A 19,409-nucleotide genomic window follows, 5' to 3' on the forward strand; every position below is an offset into this window, starting at 1 on the left:
GTACACTTTCCTCGTTGGGGCTGCAAGCCAAGTTTTCTCTAGGCTCTCTTTGCAGCTTAATCACCAGTGCCTTGGACTACTGCTAGTACTGTCCGGTCTCACCTCACTTTCCAATGCCAGTGCGTAGGCTCTTGGCTGCTGGGCAGGCTCTCGGCTATTGGAGTCCCAAGTTGTGGGCATCCGTGCCATCCACAGGAGGTCCACCATGTCCCTCTAATTTTGGTAGAGTTTCCTCTGGCATTTTCTCCCCAACTCTTCCCTGAGACTACACTCTTTCCACTTTTTAAAAACTATCTTCTCCTGGACTAGGGCAGTAAGCTCTAATTTTTTCAATCATACCTTTCTTCCTTTTTCAGACTGACTGTTTCCAATTGATGTATTTTCAAATTCATTGTCTTCAATTTGCCATCTCACTTGTGCTTTTTAGTCCACCCACTGCATTGTTCTTTCAGATATTTTTCACAGCTAAAGTTCCCATTTTGAAATATCTTCTGTTTTTGTGCTGGGACAGCCTCTACTTTTTTTAATTTTTTTTTTTCATTTTCAGCACATTTGTTTTAATGTCTTGGAGCACATAGCTGCTTTTGTTGCATAATTTTCATATGAAACTCTTAGAGATCTGGTCACATTTCCCTGGCCGTTATATATGGAGTAACATCTCATATGGAAAAGAAATGAAACTCATTTCCATATTTTCTAATTATTGAATAGTTTAAGTTACATGCTTATAAGCAGCTCCATCTATGTGTTCATAGAGAGAACAGGACCAGAAAAGAAGGCCCATACCCTTGTACTGCTTATTTTGAATTTAATGATTTCCATATACCATGAAAATCCATTATGTTACAAACCAGATAAATTGGAAAAAGATGAGTAATCCTTCAAAAGAGTTTTTTTCCTTAAAAAATTCTGTGAAAGTGTTCATGTACAGTTTTAAAATTCTATGGGTATCTCAAAAAAGAACTCAGATGTCTAGAATTTTCAGCCTTGAATTCTGGGTTCATGGTCTCAATACATTTTGACAATGAAAATCTAAAAAGGGTGATCTGACTAGGAGAAGGTATTCCCTACATAGTGGTTTATGGAGCAAGAATGCCTGTGAGAGCCAGTTCTTACTCTCATTTGACGAGGACTGAATATATGGTATGCAAAGAAATCAATCTAAACATAAAAACACAACTCATCAAGAGAAGGAGAGAGACTGACTCCTTGTTGAACTATTCCCTGCATGATGGAAATAGTCTTTGGGTGTTGGGCTCTTTCTGAATTGAGGTTCTTTCTGTTTGGGCCTAAGCAGTTATATTTTTAGTATCATAACTCCTCTATTAGAAACATGTTAATTAATTGAAATTCTTTCTTCTGGCTTTGTGTTACGTAAAGTAATAAAAATCAGTTATCATTAAGGTTTGGTGCTTCATATGTATTTTGCTTTGTCATTACTCAAACTTTACCCTGAAACCAAGAGTTTCATAATTATGTAACCATATACTTTAACATTCTCCTGTATCAGCAGTTTTTTCTTCTTTTCCCTTTTACAGTCTGGAATTATAACAGTTACCAATTTAGACACAGTGAGTGACGTTATCCATATGGCACTACCAGTGCTAGGATTAAGTGTAAGTAATCTGAAAGATACTTTGAGTTAAATAACAACTTTGGTTTTTGAGATGAATGTATTTTCCCTTTGATCCAGATACATGCACACATGCTTACAGTGTATATTTGTAAAATACAGTTCCGGGCAAAGAGACCAATTGTAGGCAGCAATATATTTTGTCCCCAGAACCATGTGCACATGTGGGAATGGAAAACGTCGGAGATGTATTTGTCTATGTATGGGTATTGCTCTTCTGTTCCGATTTTAAATTTCATGTGAACTGAAAGCCATAATTTAATGAAATTGGAGTATAATTTCAGATTGCTATTGTCATGTATTTTATTTTTTTTGTGTGTATATATATAAATGTATATATATATATACACACAAAAATATCTTACATGCTTCCTAATAACCTTGTCTGTTGGATTGCTATTTCTGTATATTCTGGTTTCTCCAATCCCACACCTATCATCTCAGTGTACACAAACCTAATAGACATGTCTAGTTGAATTTTTTTTTTAATTTTTGAGGGTCGGAGAGGACAGAGATAGCAAGAGGGATGAAGACAGACACAGAGAGAGGAAGACACAGAAATACATAGAGAGGGTGCTCGCCTCTGTTGGTTCAATCTCTGGATGCCCACAGCACCTAAGGGTGGTCTGAAACTAAGGTCTGGATGCAGGAGTACGATTCAGGTACCCCACGTGGGTGGCAGGAACCCAGTTACTTGAGAATTCATAGCTGCTTCCCAGAATGCACATTAGCAGGGAGCTGGAATCAGGACCTAGAACTTGGATTGGAACCCAGCTATTGTGGCGTGAGTCTCAGGCATCTTCAAACCACCATGCTAAAATCTCACTCCTTATAAATTTGGACATGAAGAACACCTGCATAAAAGCTGTATGCCTTAGATGCTGATTCAGGGAATGATATATCTGGTGCCTCTAATAAATTATTAAAGAGCAAGATAAGAGTTGAATGAAAGCTTGCTCTTCGGGGAATGTGTGTGCACACCACATACATGTCTTTTTTAAAAACTTGTTTTATTTGAGAGACATAGACAGACAGAAGAGTTTATGTCTATGGTTTCACTCGACAAGTGCCTACAGCAGCAGTAGAGCTGATGGCTGGAGCTGAGAACTTAATCCAGGTCTCTTGTGTAGATGATAGAAAGCCAGCTAAATCCAGTAAAACACAGCATTCTTCAAAGAGACTGGAGATAGCTGAGAGTGGAATGATCAGGATTAGACTTACCTTTACTAGTGAAGTGGCATAAATATGATTCTTTATTCCTTAGGTCACTTGGCATAATAGCATTGTGATCCTTGTCAAAAGTCATATGGCATGAATCTGGGGTGTAGTCTTGGAGGCTCAGAAAGGGACCGAAGTTATTTCGGTCAGTCCTGTTAACTCGAATAGCGTTGGCACTGGTCCCAATTATTTTCTTGTTTGGAAATGTAGAAATGCTAAAGAAATACATCCTTGATCTGGCTAAAAAGTCCATGAGAGTTTCTCAGGCATGGAAAGCCAAGACACTGTGGCAAAAAAAATGACCTAAATGGAAGATCTCTGTGAGTGAGATCCCAGTGGAAAGAACAGGCCATCAAAGAAGGAGGCACCTTTCTCTGAAGGGAGGAGAGAACTTTCACTTTGACTCTGGCCTTGTCTAATAAGGCCGGAGTTTGTGAACCCAAGAGGTTTCCATAGCCTTGGCAGCTCATGACAAGAGCCTCGGGTGATTACTGACGTCATAAATAAGAGTGTCAACTGTTAAATCAATAATAGGAGTCACTGTGCACTTGCTGCCCATGTAGGATCTGTGTTTTTAATGTGTTGTACTATGTGAATGAATGGTAAGACTTATCTTCAAACAGTACTTTATGCTTTGTATGTCTGTGTGGGTACAAAGTGTTGAAATCTTTACTTAGTATATACTAAGTTGATCTTCTGTATATAAAGAGAATTAAAAATGAATCTTACTGAAGAGTTGGTTGGGAGAGGGAGTAGGAGATGGGATGGTTTGCGAGTGGGAGGGTGGTTATGGGGGGAAAATGCTTTCAAAATTTATATTTATTAAAGTTTTCTAAAAAACAAAAGAAATACATCCTTGAAGTATGCCCTGACAAAGACTTGTGATACTTAGTTCTTTTTGTCTCTAAGGGCTCAGAAATGGACTACCAGTTGTGGGTCTATTCAAACCAGAGAAAGACCTCTTACCCGCTCATCGGTAAGTGTCCAGCAAAATAAAAAATGAAATGTATTGCTTCAAAATGGTAACTATTAATTTCCAGACTATGCATTGTTAAGCTTAAATATCTTTACAAGGGAGAAAACAACCTCATGTAGTCAGTACTCATTTATAAAAGGAATTGCCAAGTGTATACTCTACCCTGGGTGCCTGACAACATATCTTCATACAGCAATTTAAGTTGTAGTTGGAAAAGAAACTGAAGTTTTATTCTCTGCTTTTCCATGTGGATAGCACAACTGTCTTGGAATAGTCCTTTTTTTTTTCTTTTTTTGTAATGAAATGAAAATGGGGTCGAATTTCATCTCTCCAAACATTTGATTGATGCCCATATACTGGTTTGTATTCCCCTTTCCATTTCTAGTCTCATAGGTAATCTCTATTTTTAAGTCTTGCAAAATCTGTCAGGTCTATGTCCAAGTATACCACTCTCCCTCCTCCTTCCTTTCTTATTCTTTCTTTTAAGTTTTATAATAACATACTTTCAGTTTACTTTAAAATCATATGCTTAACCCTCCACTAAGTAAAAAATTTACCAGTAGTAAGAAAGAACAACAACACTGTTCTAAATAGTAGAGGAACAGGTTATTATTTACAGACAAGGGCTTTAAACAATAATCACATCTCAAAATGTGAATTTTACTCATATACATTAAATTTTTGTACTCTATTTGGTACCACAGATCAAGGAAAGCATATGATATTTGTCTTTTGGGGACTGGCTTATTTAACTAAATATAATGGTTTTCCGATGCATCCATTTTCTTGCAAAAGACAGAATGTTGTTCTTTTTTGTGGTTGAATAGTATGTATATAGCACATTTTCTTTATCCAGTCATTGGTTGATGGACAGTTGGGTTGATTTTATATCCTAGCTATTGTGCAATTGAGCGACAATAAACATGGGGGTACAGATAACTCTTTCGTGCACTGATTTCCTTTCCCTTGGTAAATTCCCAGGTGTGGGATGGCTGGGTCACATGATAGGTGTATTTTCCTGTTTTTGAGGAATCTTCATACTGTGTTCCATAATGGCTGTATTAATCTACATTTCCACAGATGTGTATTAGGGTACCTTTTTCCTACGTCCTCACCAACATTTATTGTTTGTTGATTTCTGCATGAAAGCCAATTTAATTAAGGTAAGGTGAAACCTCATGGTGGTTTTGTTTGCATGTCTCTGGTAGCTAGTGATCCTGAGGATTTTTCTTGTGTCTCTTGGCCACGTGAATGTCCTCTTTTGAAAAATGCCTGTTCAAGTCCTTTGAGCATTTTGTAGCTGGGTTGCTTGTTTTGTTGTTGTTGAGTTTCTTGAGCTCTTTATAGATTCTGGATCTTAATCCTTTATCTGTTGTATAGTTTGCCAGTGTTTTATTCCATTCTGTCGGTTGCTTCTTCACTTTGTTGAGTGTTTCCTTTGTAGAAGCTTCTTACTTTGATGTAATCCCATTTGTGTATTTTTGCTTTGATCTCCTTGCTTCCAGGGTCTTTTTCAAGAGGTGTTTGCCTATGCCAGTGTCTTGCAGAGGTTCTCCAATGTTCTCTAGCAGTTTGATGGTATCATGTCATAGATTGAGATTCTTGATCCATTTTGAGTGGACTTTTGTATAGGGTATATAGGTATATAGGTAGGGTTCTTACCTCATACTTCTGCACATGTATATACAACTTTCCAGCACCATTTGTTGAAGATACTGACCATTCTGTAGGTATTGATTTTAGCTCATTTGTCCAAAGATTAGTTGGTTGTACATGTTGGATTGGTTTATGAAGATTCTATTCTGTTTCATTGATCTATGTATTTATTTTAGTGTCAGATCCAAGCTGTTTTGATTATAGTAGTATGCTTTTTTAAAAAAAGATTTATTTATTTATTTACTTATTTGAAAGTCAGAGTTTCACAGAGAGAGGAGGGGCAGAGAAAGAGAGAGATCTTCCATCCGATGGTTCACTCCCCAGTTGGCCACAACGGCCGGCGCTGTGCTGATCCAAAGCCAGGAGCCAGTAGCTTCTTCCAGGTCTCCTACGTGGGTGCAGGAGCCCAAGGACTTGGGCCATCTTCTGCTGCTTCTCCAGGCCATAGCAGAGAGCTGGATTGGAAGTGCAGCAGCGGGGTCTTGAACCGGCATCCATATGGGATTCCGGCACTTTAGGCCAGGGTGTTAACCCACTGCACCACAGTGCTGGCCCCTGTAGTATGCTTTTAAATCTAGTATTGTAATGCTCCCAGTTTTGCTTTTGTTGTTTAGTATTGTTTGAGCTTGTTGGGCTCTCTTGTTTTTCTGTATGAATTTTAGCATCATAGTCTCTAGATCTGAGGAGAATGCCTTTGGTATTTTCATTGGATCACATTGAATCTGTAAATTTCTTTCTTTCATATGGACATTATGATGATAAGTCTTCTGATCCATGAACATGGAAGATTTTTCCATTTTTGTCTGTTTTCTATTTCTTTAATGCTCAATAATTTTCATTGTAGAGATCTTTCACCTTCTTGGTTCAGTTTATTTCAAGGTGTTGACATTTTTGTAGCTATTGTGAATGGGACTGATCTTACCAGTTCTTTGTCAGGCTTGGCATTGTCTGGGTACACAAAGTCTATTACTTTTTTGCATTGATTTTATATCCTGCAACTTTACCAAGCTCTCTTATGAGTTCCAGTAGTCTTTTAGTGGAGTTTCTGGTTCCCCTGTGTTTATGAATGTGTGTGTGTGTGTGTGTGTGTGTGTGTATACATGCATGCATGTCATCTGCAAACACATATATATTTATTGTGAAATTATGTCAAGAAGTTATTTGAGCATGATTAAAAATTAAGATAATCACATTCAAACTCCTAAAAGGTTTTTTGATTAACAAACATGTACAGTTCAGCCATTCTTTTTGTTGAATTTTCTAGCACTTGATCTTGAGGTTGTTGATAAAAACATTATACTTCTCCTAAAATAGTTGTTGAATTAACCTATATAAAGAAGAAACCATTCATGAATCATCATGTGTTTCAGTGTCTCTCATAGAAACAAGCCCTGGAAAGGAAGGGAGGCATACTATTTGTCATAGACTTTGTAATATAATGCTGGTGATTTCTATGAAAATCAAACAGTATTACTTACCTGGGCAATCTTCCTATTCTTCTTTCAACAGTCATGTAAAGGAACTAATGTGTAATTTATAATGTTTTCAAGTCACTTACAAAATTTGAAAATAAAGTTTCTGTTCTTTCTGAATGTACTTTGTCAGTCTCAAAATTCAGGAATTGCTAAATACATCTGAGGACAAAAGCCAACCACCGATTTTATGATGTTTCTCCTTAATTTTGACATCTTTGTAACAAGATAGCAATAGAGGCCGGCGCCATGGCTCACTAGGCTAATCCTCCGCCTTGCGGTGCCGGCACAGCGGGTTCTAGTCCCGGTCAGGGCGCCGGATTCTGTCCCGGTTGCCCCTCTTCCAGGCCAGCTCTCTGCTGTGGCCAGGGAGTGCAGTGGAGGATGGCCCAAGTTCTTGGGCCCCGCACCCCATGGGAGACCAGGATAAGTACCTGGCTCCTGCCATCGGATCAGTGCGGTGCGCTAGCCGCAGCGCGCTGGCCACGGCGGCCATTGGAGGGTGAACCAATGGCAAAAAGGAAGACCTTCCTCTCTGTCTCTCTCTCTCTCTCACTGTCCACTCCGTCTGTCAAAAAATAAAAAAAAATTAAAATAAAGATAGAAGTAGAGTTAGTGTGCAAATCAAATACTGTAAATGAATTTATTGAGTAGATGGCATTTGTTTATGTAAAATGTTTTTTCTGGAGGATGATTTGGACCCGAACAATGGCATGCACTGTGACTGGCTCCAAGAAATCCTAAGAGTGTATCTGTCGTTGGTGACTCCTAGCGGTCATTATGGATGTGTGTTTAATATGCTCTCAGTTCCTGATCATCTTTTTCTGTCCTGGTTATGCCGATGGTTTGGTTTTGTTAATATTGCAGTTGTAGAAGCTTCTTTTACCATGAAAGAGACAAGTTGCTATAATTCTTGCTCTGAACAGGGTATTAATGTCCCATGAAATGGAAAATTTAACTAATATGTCAGAAATTGAATAAAGGGAGCTTTCACTTTGTTGTTGAAAAGAAAATCCCTTTGACAGCACAGAATCGTGAAAACATGTTCGAAGTTTAGTTTTTGAGAGGCAAAAATAGACACAGAATGTTAAATTGCTAGTTCTATCCTTAAAGGTCCACGAAGATTGGAGGTGTCCTAGGGCAAGGGCCAGGAGCCAGAAGGCAGGTCATCAGTCCAGTCTTGCACGTGAGTGGCAGGAACATCAGTGTTCAAGACAACAGCTCTGCATCTTAGGGTCTGATCTGCATTTGCAGAGAGCTTCAGTCAGGATCCATGATCAAGGACCAAACCAGGTGGTCCAATGTGGGACAGAGGTGTCTTCATGGACATCCCAATTGCTAATACCCACCAGGAGCAGAGGATCTTGAGAATTTCTTGGGTTGCCAGCAATTTAAAAATGAGAGAGGAAAGCAATGACATTACATGTACTCCGTGAACATCAGTTGGTAGGATGGCTCTGGGTCTCTAACACTCTGCAGCACTCCCTCAGCTAGTGAGCTGTGAGGGGCTCCCGAGAGGGCCAAAGTAGGAGGGAAGTGTAACAGCAGACCATGGCCCCAGTGCTCTTGAGAATCACAGGCTATAAAACTGACAGAGAAATGAAGTCTCTTTTCATGATCTAACATCGTGGGAGAGAGATTCTAGGTTACAGCAACTCATGACATATATGGCCCAATCATTTAAAAAATGCAGACCACTGATGTTTACTCATGTTTACTCATATGAGGACGTTAAAAATCTAGTTGGAGTCAAGGCAGATTTTAGCAGGCCTTCTACTTTACAACGGAAATAACAAGTCATCAGTGTGCAGTGCACTGAGGGATCTTGGTCTTCTAAGCTAGGCAATGGGCTACTACTTCTGTTTGCGTTGGAAAGGTCCTCTGCCTGGGTGCCTGCTTTATGCAGTGCCTCCCCAGAGAGAGCACACCTGATGCTCACTCCCAAGACACAGCTCTCTTCCTTGCAGAAGCCCCAGGAGAACTTGAGCTGTCCCCGGTGCTGTACCCACACTGACAACAAGGCATGTTTGATCATACCTGTCACCATCAGCCTGATGTGTATTGAGATTTTTCTCTGCCTAGGGCATGAGTGTCCATATGCTATCCAAGCAAGCTACCATCGAGCTGCCTTTCATAATCAGGAACCGGGGAAGTCCACCTCCGCCCTGAGCATGGAGGATCCCGTTCTGGAGATCTTGTCTGATGGAGGGATCCAGTTCGTGTTGAAGCCCAGGCACACGGCTAAAAGGCAGCGCCGGTGCGGTAAGTCTAATTTCCAGCAGGGTTCTGCTCTCTGCTCATCCATGCATTCCTGAGAAAAAAATTCATGACAGAGAGCTGTTCTCCATGAGGGAGGAGGTGTGCATAAGTACAGGGACCCAGTACTCACCAAGAACCAGGCTTAGAGAAACTGTTCAAAGTCAGAACCCATCTCACTTCCAGGAGGATTGTGGTGGTTCTTCTACATTAGAACTTTTGTCTCCTCTGGATACCCTGAGCATTTGCTCCATAAAATAATGCATGCACAAACTTATGTGTCTGTAGAGAGAAGTTTCTTGTGGCCTGGCATCATGGTACAGTGGGTTAAGCTGCATCCTGCAATCCACATCAGAGCATTGGCTTGAGTCCTGGCTCTCCCAGTTCGGATGAAGCTCGCTGGCTTTATCAGAATGTGCCTGGGAAGGAAGCAGAAAATGACCCAAATACCTGGGTCCTTTGTCTCGCATGTGGGAGACCCAGGTGGAGTTCTAATCTCCAGCCCTGTCCCTGGTTGTTGTGGCCATTTGAGAAAAAAACAGTGATGAAAGATGTCTTTCTCTGTGTGTTATTCTGTATTACAAATAAATCTTTACAATGAAGAGCATCATGTGTGAAGGCCTGGAAATGAAGACTAAGCATTCCAGAGGGTAACCCTGAACCTGGAGTGAGAGCAGGAAGTAATCAATGTACTGCATGCCTTAGACTTACCTTATATGGAAGATCTCCAGGATGGTGAGAAACTGTGGCATTGAATTTGGATCTCTTCTGGCTTGGGCTGAAGTGGCTAGGGGGTTGCTTCCTGAATTGATCTCTTCATTATGCCCACGGCATGCTGACTTCCTCCAGGCTTCAGATGCATATCTAGACCAGACATGGACTGAACAGTTACGATCAGGGATGTTTCAGCTTTTTGCTTTCCAGTCTCTCCCTACTTGTCAATATTCTTTTGAGAGACCTTTCTCTGAAGAACAGTTTTTAGTAAGGTGGGAAATATTGTGGCAAGAATATAATGATTTCCACTGTGAATGGTGTTCGTACTTTTCTTGTGAGGATATTCTGTGATTTATATAGCTTATAAATGTGTTTTTGGTTGTAATTTTGAGCATATAGCAATATTCTATAAATGTTGCTCCTATGCAAGATTGTGAATCTGAACTTTGTAAACATCCACAACCCCCATTTGGGCAAGAGAATGCCACCACCAGAAGTATCGCCAGGAGTGTCAGAAAGGCTCAGTGTTTTTGAAGTGAGCTTGTTGAATTATGCAACGTGTCTCATGGAAAATGGCTGCTGTTTCCATTGGTCACAGAAGCAGCATGCGCTCTCAGTAAATAATGTACCTTATGAAAGCCTCAGCTAAGCACCGAAAGTATTTTTGTTTGAGAAAGATTGTAATGGCACTCATCTCTCTCTGTTCCCATATGTTCTGGATGTATAGATTCATATCAAGGTATGGAGCATGATGCTTCATTGCTTAGCTGTGTGACAACTAAGTAGTGGATTATGTCCCAATAGATTTTTAAATAATGAAATCAGGTGAGTCCTAGGTGTACCAGGTTGCGCACGAGTTAAACCATGTATTCTTGCCTGTTTTAAAGAAAGAGTTGGATATGGTAGTATGTATGAGCAGCCTCCTGCATTTGAGATGGCATTTGCTTTTTTCTTGTCTCCTTTTAAAAGGTGGAATTTTGAATGCTTGGTGTTGGATTACTTTGTGACTGCATGCTATCTGGAGAGTACTAACTAACCAGAAAGAGAATGGAGATAAAGTTTACTTTAGGGTGAGGAAACTGATGTGTGGGATCCCTTACACCATTTGATTGTAAATGATTACAGAAGAAAGTAATTCTCTTCACGGTTGTGATGAGTTGTGTGCCATGCTGAGTAATACATTATATTAGTGCAATGAGGTGTAGATAGCATCATTCTTAAACAAGTTGAGTCAAAGGAAAGTCCAAAGAATTGAGTAACTGGACTGGCTGATGAAGTGGCACATCTTGGAGCCTATCCTGGCTTCCTCAGTGATATAGCACCATGAGGATTGCCCTCCCTTGTTTGTCTGATGGTGATGCATTCAGGGGCCCAGAAATGCCAAGAAGATGGCTGATGAATGATATTTGGGGAGGGGGCCGGTGCTGTGGCACAGCGGGTTAAAGCCCTGGCCTGAAGCGCAGCTGTCCCATATGGGCACCAGTTCTTGTCCCGGCTGCTCCTCTTCCGATCCAGCTCTGTGCTATGGCCTGGGAAAGCAGAAGAAGATGACCCAAGTCCTTGGGCCCCTGCACCCATGTGGGAGACCCAGAAAAAGCTCCTGGCTCCTGGCTTCGGGTCAGCATAGCTCTAGCCGTTGTGGCCATCTGGGGAGTGAACCAGTGGATGGAAGTCCTTTCTCTGTCTCTACCTCTCTCTGTAATTCTGTCAAAATTAATCTTAAAAAAAACAAAAAAACAAAAAAACAAAAACAGATTGTTTTTGGCAACTTCACCCATCTGTCTATCACACTGCACCTTGACTCCTCTGGTGCCTTTTATGATATTCAGCATAAATCGGTCATTTAAGAAGAAAAGTTTAGGTGCCTTCTTAAGAAAACGTGCACAGCTGAGCAGTAGATACTCCAAACTCATGTTTTCCTTGGTGATCCTCTTTTCTGTGGAAAATTCCTCTTTAGCGTTCAGTTGGCAGAGCTTGATGGGTAGCTAAAATATAGGCTGTATAGCTTGGCAGGGTGGCACAAGGAACAAGGCCCCACGGGATCCTGCCACTCATTTGGGAACGAAGTGAAGAAGGTGAAATCAAATCACCTGGGGAACAGGTTAAGCTTTGTAACCCTGAAGAGTGAGGGAGGTAGAGGCTGGTTGAGTGATATCAGGGAGCTTGTGTCATGAAGTGCAGATCTCTTTGATGGGAGTGAGTTGCTGGTGGTTGGGCATTCAGACTACCAAACAGGAAATCTCATAGGGAAAGGTGACTTAGCATGAAGTAGATTATGAGACTCCACTTAGTTTGAATGTCAACTGTATTTTTTTGCTTTTCAAATGAGTTCTGACACCTGACTCCACTGGGTAAACTTAAGAGGATGTGTATAACTCAATGTGAGGTGTCTCATTATGCAAAAAAATAAAAAGCAAAAACTGTAGGTAGCACTGCCAGAATTGAACCTGAGCAGCTTCCTCAAGTCTTTATATTTCATTTCTGGTTGATGAATTGATTGTTTGATTTGAGAGACCATCACACACATGCACAAGAGAAGGAGAGAGAGAGAGAGAAAAGAAGAGAAGAGTTGAGTTGAGTTTCCTATCCTCTGATTCACTCCCTAAATGTCAGCCGTGGCCATGGGCCAGGGACAGAACTGGAATCTGGTATTTACATCATGTCTCCTTTGTGACAGGCAGGACTAGAGCTGGAATTTGGGAACTTATTCCATGTTGTGCTTGTGAGAGGTAGGAACCCAAATTTGTTAGCCATGCATACTGCCTCAGAGGGCCTGCATTTGCAAGAAGCTGGAATTGGGAGCCAAAGATGGACATCAGGTCCAGATGCTCTGATATGAGCCTAGGGCATCTTAACAATTAGGCTAAACACCTGATTCTAACTGCCAGCTTATAGGAAATTGGGAAGAAAAGTTCATGAACGTCACGTGGATGGTACTAGCCAATTTCAGATCGTAAGCTCTTGTACACCACAAATGGATCAGTTTCTGTCTTTTCTAAGGCTGGAAACAGTCACCTGTCAAATGGAAAGGGTGGAAACAGAATCTGTCAATGATCCTCTACAGCTAATGGTCTCACTTTCTCCTCAGGCTTTCCCACAAGCTGTCTGTCTTGCTGGGGCATTACCAGAAGCCATAATGACCTGCCCCAGGACTCCCCTCCTGCTATTTCGGTGCCAACACTCCTGAGAGTGTCTGGTGTTGAGGACCTGACCCTCACACTCTGGGTAGGTATCATTTTGATCTTCTGAAGCCCTCCTCAGGAGTGAGCGTTCTGAGGGCTTGGTGTCATCATCCAAAAGTGTTTCAAATGAGGCCATCATTTGTCAGTCCCTGGCTTTGGCTGACATGCCTTCTTAATGTGACCTCAAAGAAGAACAGTCAGCTCAGTTATCGTGGTCTTACTTCAAAGGCAACAGGAGAAAGAACCGTTCCGTTTATTCTGCTGGTTTCAGCGATGTTACCCAGTCACCTGCTCACACACAGCAAAAGGAATGTTTCTGAATCTCTTGGAGTCGACATCCCCCCATGTTCCCCTTTTAGCCTCTTCCTTGAAGTGTTCCTTCATTTCCTTTTTGTCTAGATGACTCAAACTTAGAACTCAACGTCCCTCACTGTGGGCGTGGTTTGTATTTCAGATGATTAGATGGATCACCTGCCATTTATGTATCCTTCTATTATAAGAGAATGTGTCAGAGGAAAGCCACAGAACATGGCCTATGTTATTTCCCAGGAGGGCATTTAAGAGTTGGCACATTGATTGTCCAGCACATCTACATACACTATGCTAGATGTAGGGCATTTTTTGCGAGGTGGGGAGGAATGTATCAAGTTAGTTCCATGCTAGATGGTGCCCCAGCCCTTGCAGCATTCACAAGTTGAAGGAGTTGCTAGGATCCTCATCACTGTGACATCATTCATGGATAAAAGGAAAGCATGAGTAAGGTGATGTCCTATGCCCAAGGTCTCATGAAAAGTAAGGGACCTAATAGATGACAGATTCCTGGAGATACCTGACTGTGACACTCCTGTTCCCCTCTTGGCATGAAGATGAGGCAGAAGGACATGAAAGTCAACAAGTTTGGCAACAAGTGTGGCAACGAGATTTTCGTAGTTGGGAAAGGCCATCAGTACTAGGAAATAATGAGAACAGCATGGTAAAACAGGAGAGAGTGATTCACTAAAAGCTTGAAGCAGAGAAGTTTGGTGTACAAGTTTCATTCCTTGAAAAGGAAACTAGGTTAAAGCCAGCATTCAAAACAATTTAGTGGGTGGACACAGATCAGATGGATGGGTTGAACATATATTTAGAGACACTGAACAAAATTTTCTTCCCTCACTTCAGCTGCTGCTGTGTCAGTTCCCATACTCTTCTCTACAGGGGGCTAGCTTTTGTTCTGGGCTTGTGGATATGAAATGTCCTTTAATTAGCTTTCCTTTTTCTTTTCCACAGGAAGTGATTCGTATTATCAAGCAGAAAGGGCCAAAGACAGAGAATATTTTTCAAAAAGTTGGTGACATAAAGTCATTTATAGCCCTAAAGGAAAGATTTAACACAGGAGATAGAGGCGACTGGGGCAATGAATCGCCACTTGTGTTAGCAACACTGTTAAAGGTAGGGGGATTCTGGCATCATCTATGCACAATATGGAAGCTGTGTGATGGGTTTCATTCCTCGTGACATCTCAAGAAGAGCAGTAGGCCTAATCAGTTAAGCGTCTGAGAAACTGAAAAACACATCAGAAACTCCAGGTTGTAGGCAGCTACTCCCTTCATTGGACAGACTCTGCTTGTTAGATAGCTTTCCCAGTCTTCAGACTCCATGCTTGCTGTCCTCATCTGAATGCTCCATGTAGAATTATGCTAGCATAGTTATAATTGCCCAAGCATCTTCCAAATAAACCCTGGTTATTCATATAGAATTTTGGCCAGTACAAATCTCCTGCATTTGCCAGATTTGACAGTGTCTTCCTAATGACATCAGAGTTTCCCAAAGAAACTTTATTTGAAATTTTGAAAACCATTCTAGGTGTTTTCCACAATAAGCAAACATTGCTCTTAAAATGAATTAAAAATACATACAAATGCCAAGAAAATTCCATTCTTTTCATTGCCATTCTTTCCCCTGTCTCTTATGCCTTTGCTTCACACGTGGTGTCAGGACTCTGCTATTTGGAGCTGCCTTCATTTTGACTACTGTTGGCATCTTATGTTCATTTCCATTGTACTTAAGCCAATACTCCTAGTTATAGTTACATAGTAACGAGCCCCAGCACAAAGCTCAGCTTGTGAATCTGACTTTGAAAGTGTTGCAGCAGGCAAAGCTAGGTTAGAAGTTTTAAAATGTTGGGCCTGTGTTTGGCATAGCAGGGTATGCTGGGGGTTGGAATGCTGGCGTCGTATATCAGAGCCCCAATTCAAGTCCTGGCTGCTGTGCTGCTGATCCAGCATCCTGTTAATGCATCTGGGAAGGCAGTGGAAGATGGCCAAGGTACTGAGGTTCTTGCCTCCCATGTGAGAGGCAAGGATGATGCTCTTGGCTTCAACCAGGGTCTGAACTGGATATTGCAGCCATTCATTTATGTAGGATCTCTCTCTGTCTCTCTTCCTCATTCATGAACAGTGTGCGTGTATGTGCATGTGTGTCTCGCTCTCTGTGCCTCTGCCCATTGAGCACAGAATTCTCTTTTTTTATTTATTTGAAAGTCAGAATTACAGAGAGAGGAGAGGCAGAGAGAGAGAGAGAGAGAAGTCCTCCATGCGATGGTTCATTCCCCGATTGGCCGCAATGGCCAGAGCTGCAGCGATCTGAAGCCAGGAGCCAGGAGCCTCCTCTGGGTCTCCCACGTGGGTGCAGGGGCCCAAGGACTTGGGCCATCTTCCACTGCTTTCCCAGGCCATAGCAGAGAACCTGGCCGGAAGAGGAGCAGCCGGGCCTTGAACCGGCACCCATACCATATGGGATTCTGGCACTTCAGGCCAAGGCGTTAACCTGCTGCGAAACAGTGCCATCCCTGAGCAAAGAATTCTAAAATCCAAGGTGATGCAAAATACACATGTATTTCAAAATTGTATGGTAAAATCACAAGTATCCAGGTACATTTCTGTAAGGGAAAATTGAATTGTTGGTCATTTCAGCAGCTGTGAAACAAAAATCTGGCAATGCCGTAATCACTACAAAAAATATCCTTACATTCTTTGAAACGCTCAGTACACTTGCTCTTTCCTTACCCTCCATCAATGCTTGGCCACATGTTAAATGGTTACACTTCTGTAATGACTTCCGGGCCCACACGTACATCACTCAGATCATAAAAATATACACTAGGTTAGACAGTCACATGTTTGTGTTGTTTCTGTTGTACATGAAGTTGATGTCATTTTTCAACAAGATATAGTGGTTACCCCTCTGAGGACTTTGGAGTCTGATTTTTGATAAATACCATGGGAATCACCTGGAGAGTTGGTCCAGGCTAAACATAAATACAGTCATGGAGTTGGATTTGCCATTGAGCTCCCTAGAAGCAGAGGTGCAACAGCAAATCGTCTTCACATGATCTCCTTGGCTCACAGTGTGACTTCCACAACATGCCCCGTCTAGTCATCCTGCAGCACAGGGAAAGCCAAGAGAGGACACATACCCCACGTGCATGGAAGTAAGTACCCAGCAGACAAAGCTGCTCCTGAGCCATCCCAGACTTCCCCATCATTCAGAGCTCCACACATACTGGACATACTCCTTGGGAAACAGTCAAAGGCTGTAACTACAGTGGGAGAGTATTGGACGCCAGTGACATAGTCAGGGTATAAGAGGGCTTGGATTTTGTCCGTTTTCTTCACTGTTCTATCCCCAGTAGTCCAAACTGGATATGACATAAATGACTACTCAAGAACTACTAGAATGAGTGAGCAATGTCTGGATTATGAACACAACACTTACTGAGAGGCATTTCCTACACTCACTGCTATTGAAAAGTGTCATGGGCCATATAGTGAGACCAGTGGAAAGAAAGCTAGCAAGGGGATATGAACTGGAAATATAAATCCCACCATCTTCTGGTTATATTTGTAAAGAGTTGATCAATGAGCTAGTGAAAAGGAAAGTAGAATGAGGCTATTAGGAGAGTATTTTGCCCCAGGGAACAGACATAGTCAAAATGTCCAGTCCTTACTTCCTATTTTCTGTGAGTACATGTGTGTATATTTAGTTCATTTGGTTCGGAACCTTTGCTGCTAAGACTTAAAAGGATTAGTCTGAAATCAAAATGTGAAGTATGTATGTTTACATGTCCACAGTGCATAATATGATTTAGGATGACCCATAAGCAGATTTGTCAGTTTGTACTATTTTGCTAAAATATAGGCAAAGAAGACTATATAGATTTGTTTTATATATTTGAATGGCAGAGTGAAAGAGAGAGACACGTATGGGTCTGGCAATGTAGCGCAGTGCATTTACCTACTACCTGCAACACAGACAACCTGTATGTGCACTGATTTGAGTCCCAGCTGCTTGGTTCTGGATGAACTTACCACGAATGGACATGGGAAGGCAGCCAAAGATGGCCCAAATACTGTGGTCCCTGCCACTCACATAGCAGAGCTGGGTGGAGTTCCTGGCTTCCGGATTCAATGTGGACATTTGCAGAGTAAATTCGTGTATGGAAGATTCCTCTCTGTCTCTGTTTCCCTCACTGTCTCTCTGTTTCTTTCTCTCTCTCCTCTCTCCCTCTCTCCCTCTCTCCCTCTGTGTGTGTGTGTTTCAACTCCATCTTTTACATAAATAAATAAGCTTACAATGACACAAACACACACACATGCTCATACAGAGATGTCAATCTTCCACATGTTTTCTGAGTGGCCCAGGTTGGGCTGGGCCAACCTGAAGCCAGAACCGAAAACTTGTTTCAGGTCTCTGAAGTAGGGCAGAGCCCCAAGTACTTGGGCAGTTACCCACTGCTTTCTCGGGCACTTTAGCAATGTGCTGGATCAGAAGTAGAGCAGCCAGGAATTGAAGTGACCCTCTGATAAGAGTTGATGGCATCCCTGGCAGCAGATTAATCCACTATGCCATAATAACTACCCTCCAAAAGATGATTGAGACAATAAGATGAGGTTTTTCTTCCCTTCCAAAACTTCTCAGACTGTGTACACCTCTAGAGTAAGTCAGAAGAAATGGAAGCACCCGTTTCTGCATGTACACAATGGTGGGAATTAGAGGCCAAACTCTATGGAGGTCACAGTTTGAACGTCTAGAGAAAAAGCGGAGATTAAATGAAATATTGCAATTAAATGTTTTCTTTGTAATTTCTCAAGTCTATATTTGCCAACAAATTGATATAACTTCTTTTTTAATCTCTATAAGGAGTGTCTTCGAGCCTTTCCTGGCACTCTCTTTTCAACCGACCTCTATGATCAGTGGCTGGATGTTCTTGATAAAGGGAATGACGAGGAGGCCAGAGACATCCAGAGGTGATTCTATATAATTGGTACTGCATTCCAGACATGCCTCAGAAGGCAACCGACATAGTCTGAGAAAAAGATTTTCTGCTCTCGAGCATGAACCACTAGAAGAGTGCACATTGTGAAGAGGGTTCTTGTAGTCCCACACACCACAGCCAGAATCAGAAGACATGTAGACTCTACCATTGTCATTGAGTTCTTATTTCTCCCCAAATGTTATTATGGAGTTGTTGATATTGTACACATTCTGAATGTATGACATCGGTGGGGAGGAAGTCCGCTGGTGTCAGAGACATGCTACAAGAACAGTTGACCACTGGTCTGACCGTCATATTGTCAGAAGCAACTAAGTGCAGATCTCTGTGTGTGCTTATAGAATTGAAGTCAGTCAAGCGCTTTTGTATGTATTCATGCCCGGGATGTGTTTGTTCCATCACTGCTTTAGACTCTTGTCTTGAGGCAGCATTCTTGTACTATTACCTTTCAAAGAAGGGCAATGCTTTCAATTAATTGCTGTTGAATTTCCTCAGTAAGCTCTCACCTGAGAACATTCTGTAACACAACATCTGTTTTTAATATACCTGTGTTCAATTAGATATTTACAAAGTTATCCCAAATGAAAACACATTGTGATTTCAGCAAAAAAATCATAGGAATTTTTTTTAAGACTTACAGCTCCTTTTGTCTGTATTTTCATTGGATTATGTCAATGGCATTAAAACTACTGTATTTCCTTTTTTTTAATCTACAAATTCCTGAGGAAAATGACTTGTTATAAGACTGCATTTTTTTGTGTTTAGGCTTTTAGCCCATCTGCCCAGAACTAACACAGCTCTCATAAGACACTTGTTTTCATCATTATATGCAATCTCATGTAATGCATCATACAATCAGATGACTACATCAAAGTTAGCTTTGTGCATCACCCCGAGCCTTCTGTGTGTCTGGCGATCTACTTCAAGAAGCCCAGCCCTCGAAGATGAAATAAGGAGAAAGGTAATGAGTACCCTGTTTGTTTGTGTT

At 41.5% G+C, this 19,409-nt stretch overlaps 1 protein-coding gene across 31 annotated transcripts in view; it reads left to right on the forward strand.

Annotated features, from left to right (window-relative positions):
• The window catches only part of LOC138843577 (rho GTPase-activating protein 20), a 99,496-nt gene that overhangs the window by 73,056 nt on the left and 7,031 nt on the right, over window positions 1-19,409 (forward strand). For 26 of the 31 annotated variants that reach the window (XR_016211576.1, XR_016211574.1, XR_016211575.1 and 23 more), the window contains 7 exons: window positions 1,539-1,616; window positions 3,761-3,827; window positions 9,038-9,217; window positions 13,014-13,150; window positions 14,377-14,538; window positions 18,289-18,395; window positions 19,187-19,382. Coding sequence is in view for 26 of the 31 variants with exons in the window: in XM_089301903.1 (XP_089158029.1) it covers window positions 1,539-1,616; window positions 3,761-3,827; window positions 9,038-9,217; window positions 13,014-13,150; window positions 14,377-14,538; window positions 18,289-18,395; window positions 19,187-19,382 (927 nt within the window). In the remaining 5 variants the exon portion in view is untranslated. Of the gene's footprint in view, window positions 1-1,538; window positions 1,617-3,760; window positions 3,828-9,037; window positions 9,218-13,013; window positions 13,151-14,376; window positions 14,539-16,315; window positions 16,580-18,288; window positions 18,396-19,186; window positions 19,383-19,409 lie in introns of those variants that run through there. The other 5 variants (XM_089301926.1, XR_016211578.1, XR_016211577.1 and 2 more) reach the window with 5 other exon arrangements.

Source organism: Oryctolagus cuniculus, chromosome 8 (assembly GCF_051225735.1).
Source record: "Oryctolagus cuniculus isolate XC-2025 breed Fujian yellow rabbit chromosome 8, ASM5122573v1, whole genome shotgun sequence".
Taxonomy (NCBI): domain Eukaryota; kingdom Metazoa; phylum Chordata; class Mammalia; order Lagomorpha; family Leporidae; genus Oryctolagus; species Oryctolagus cuniculus.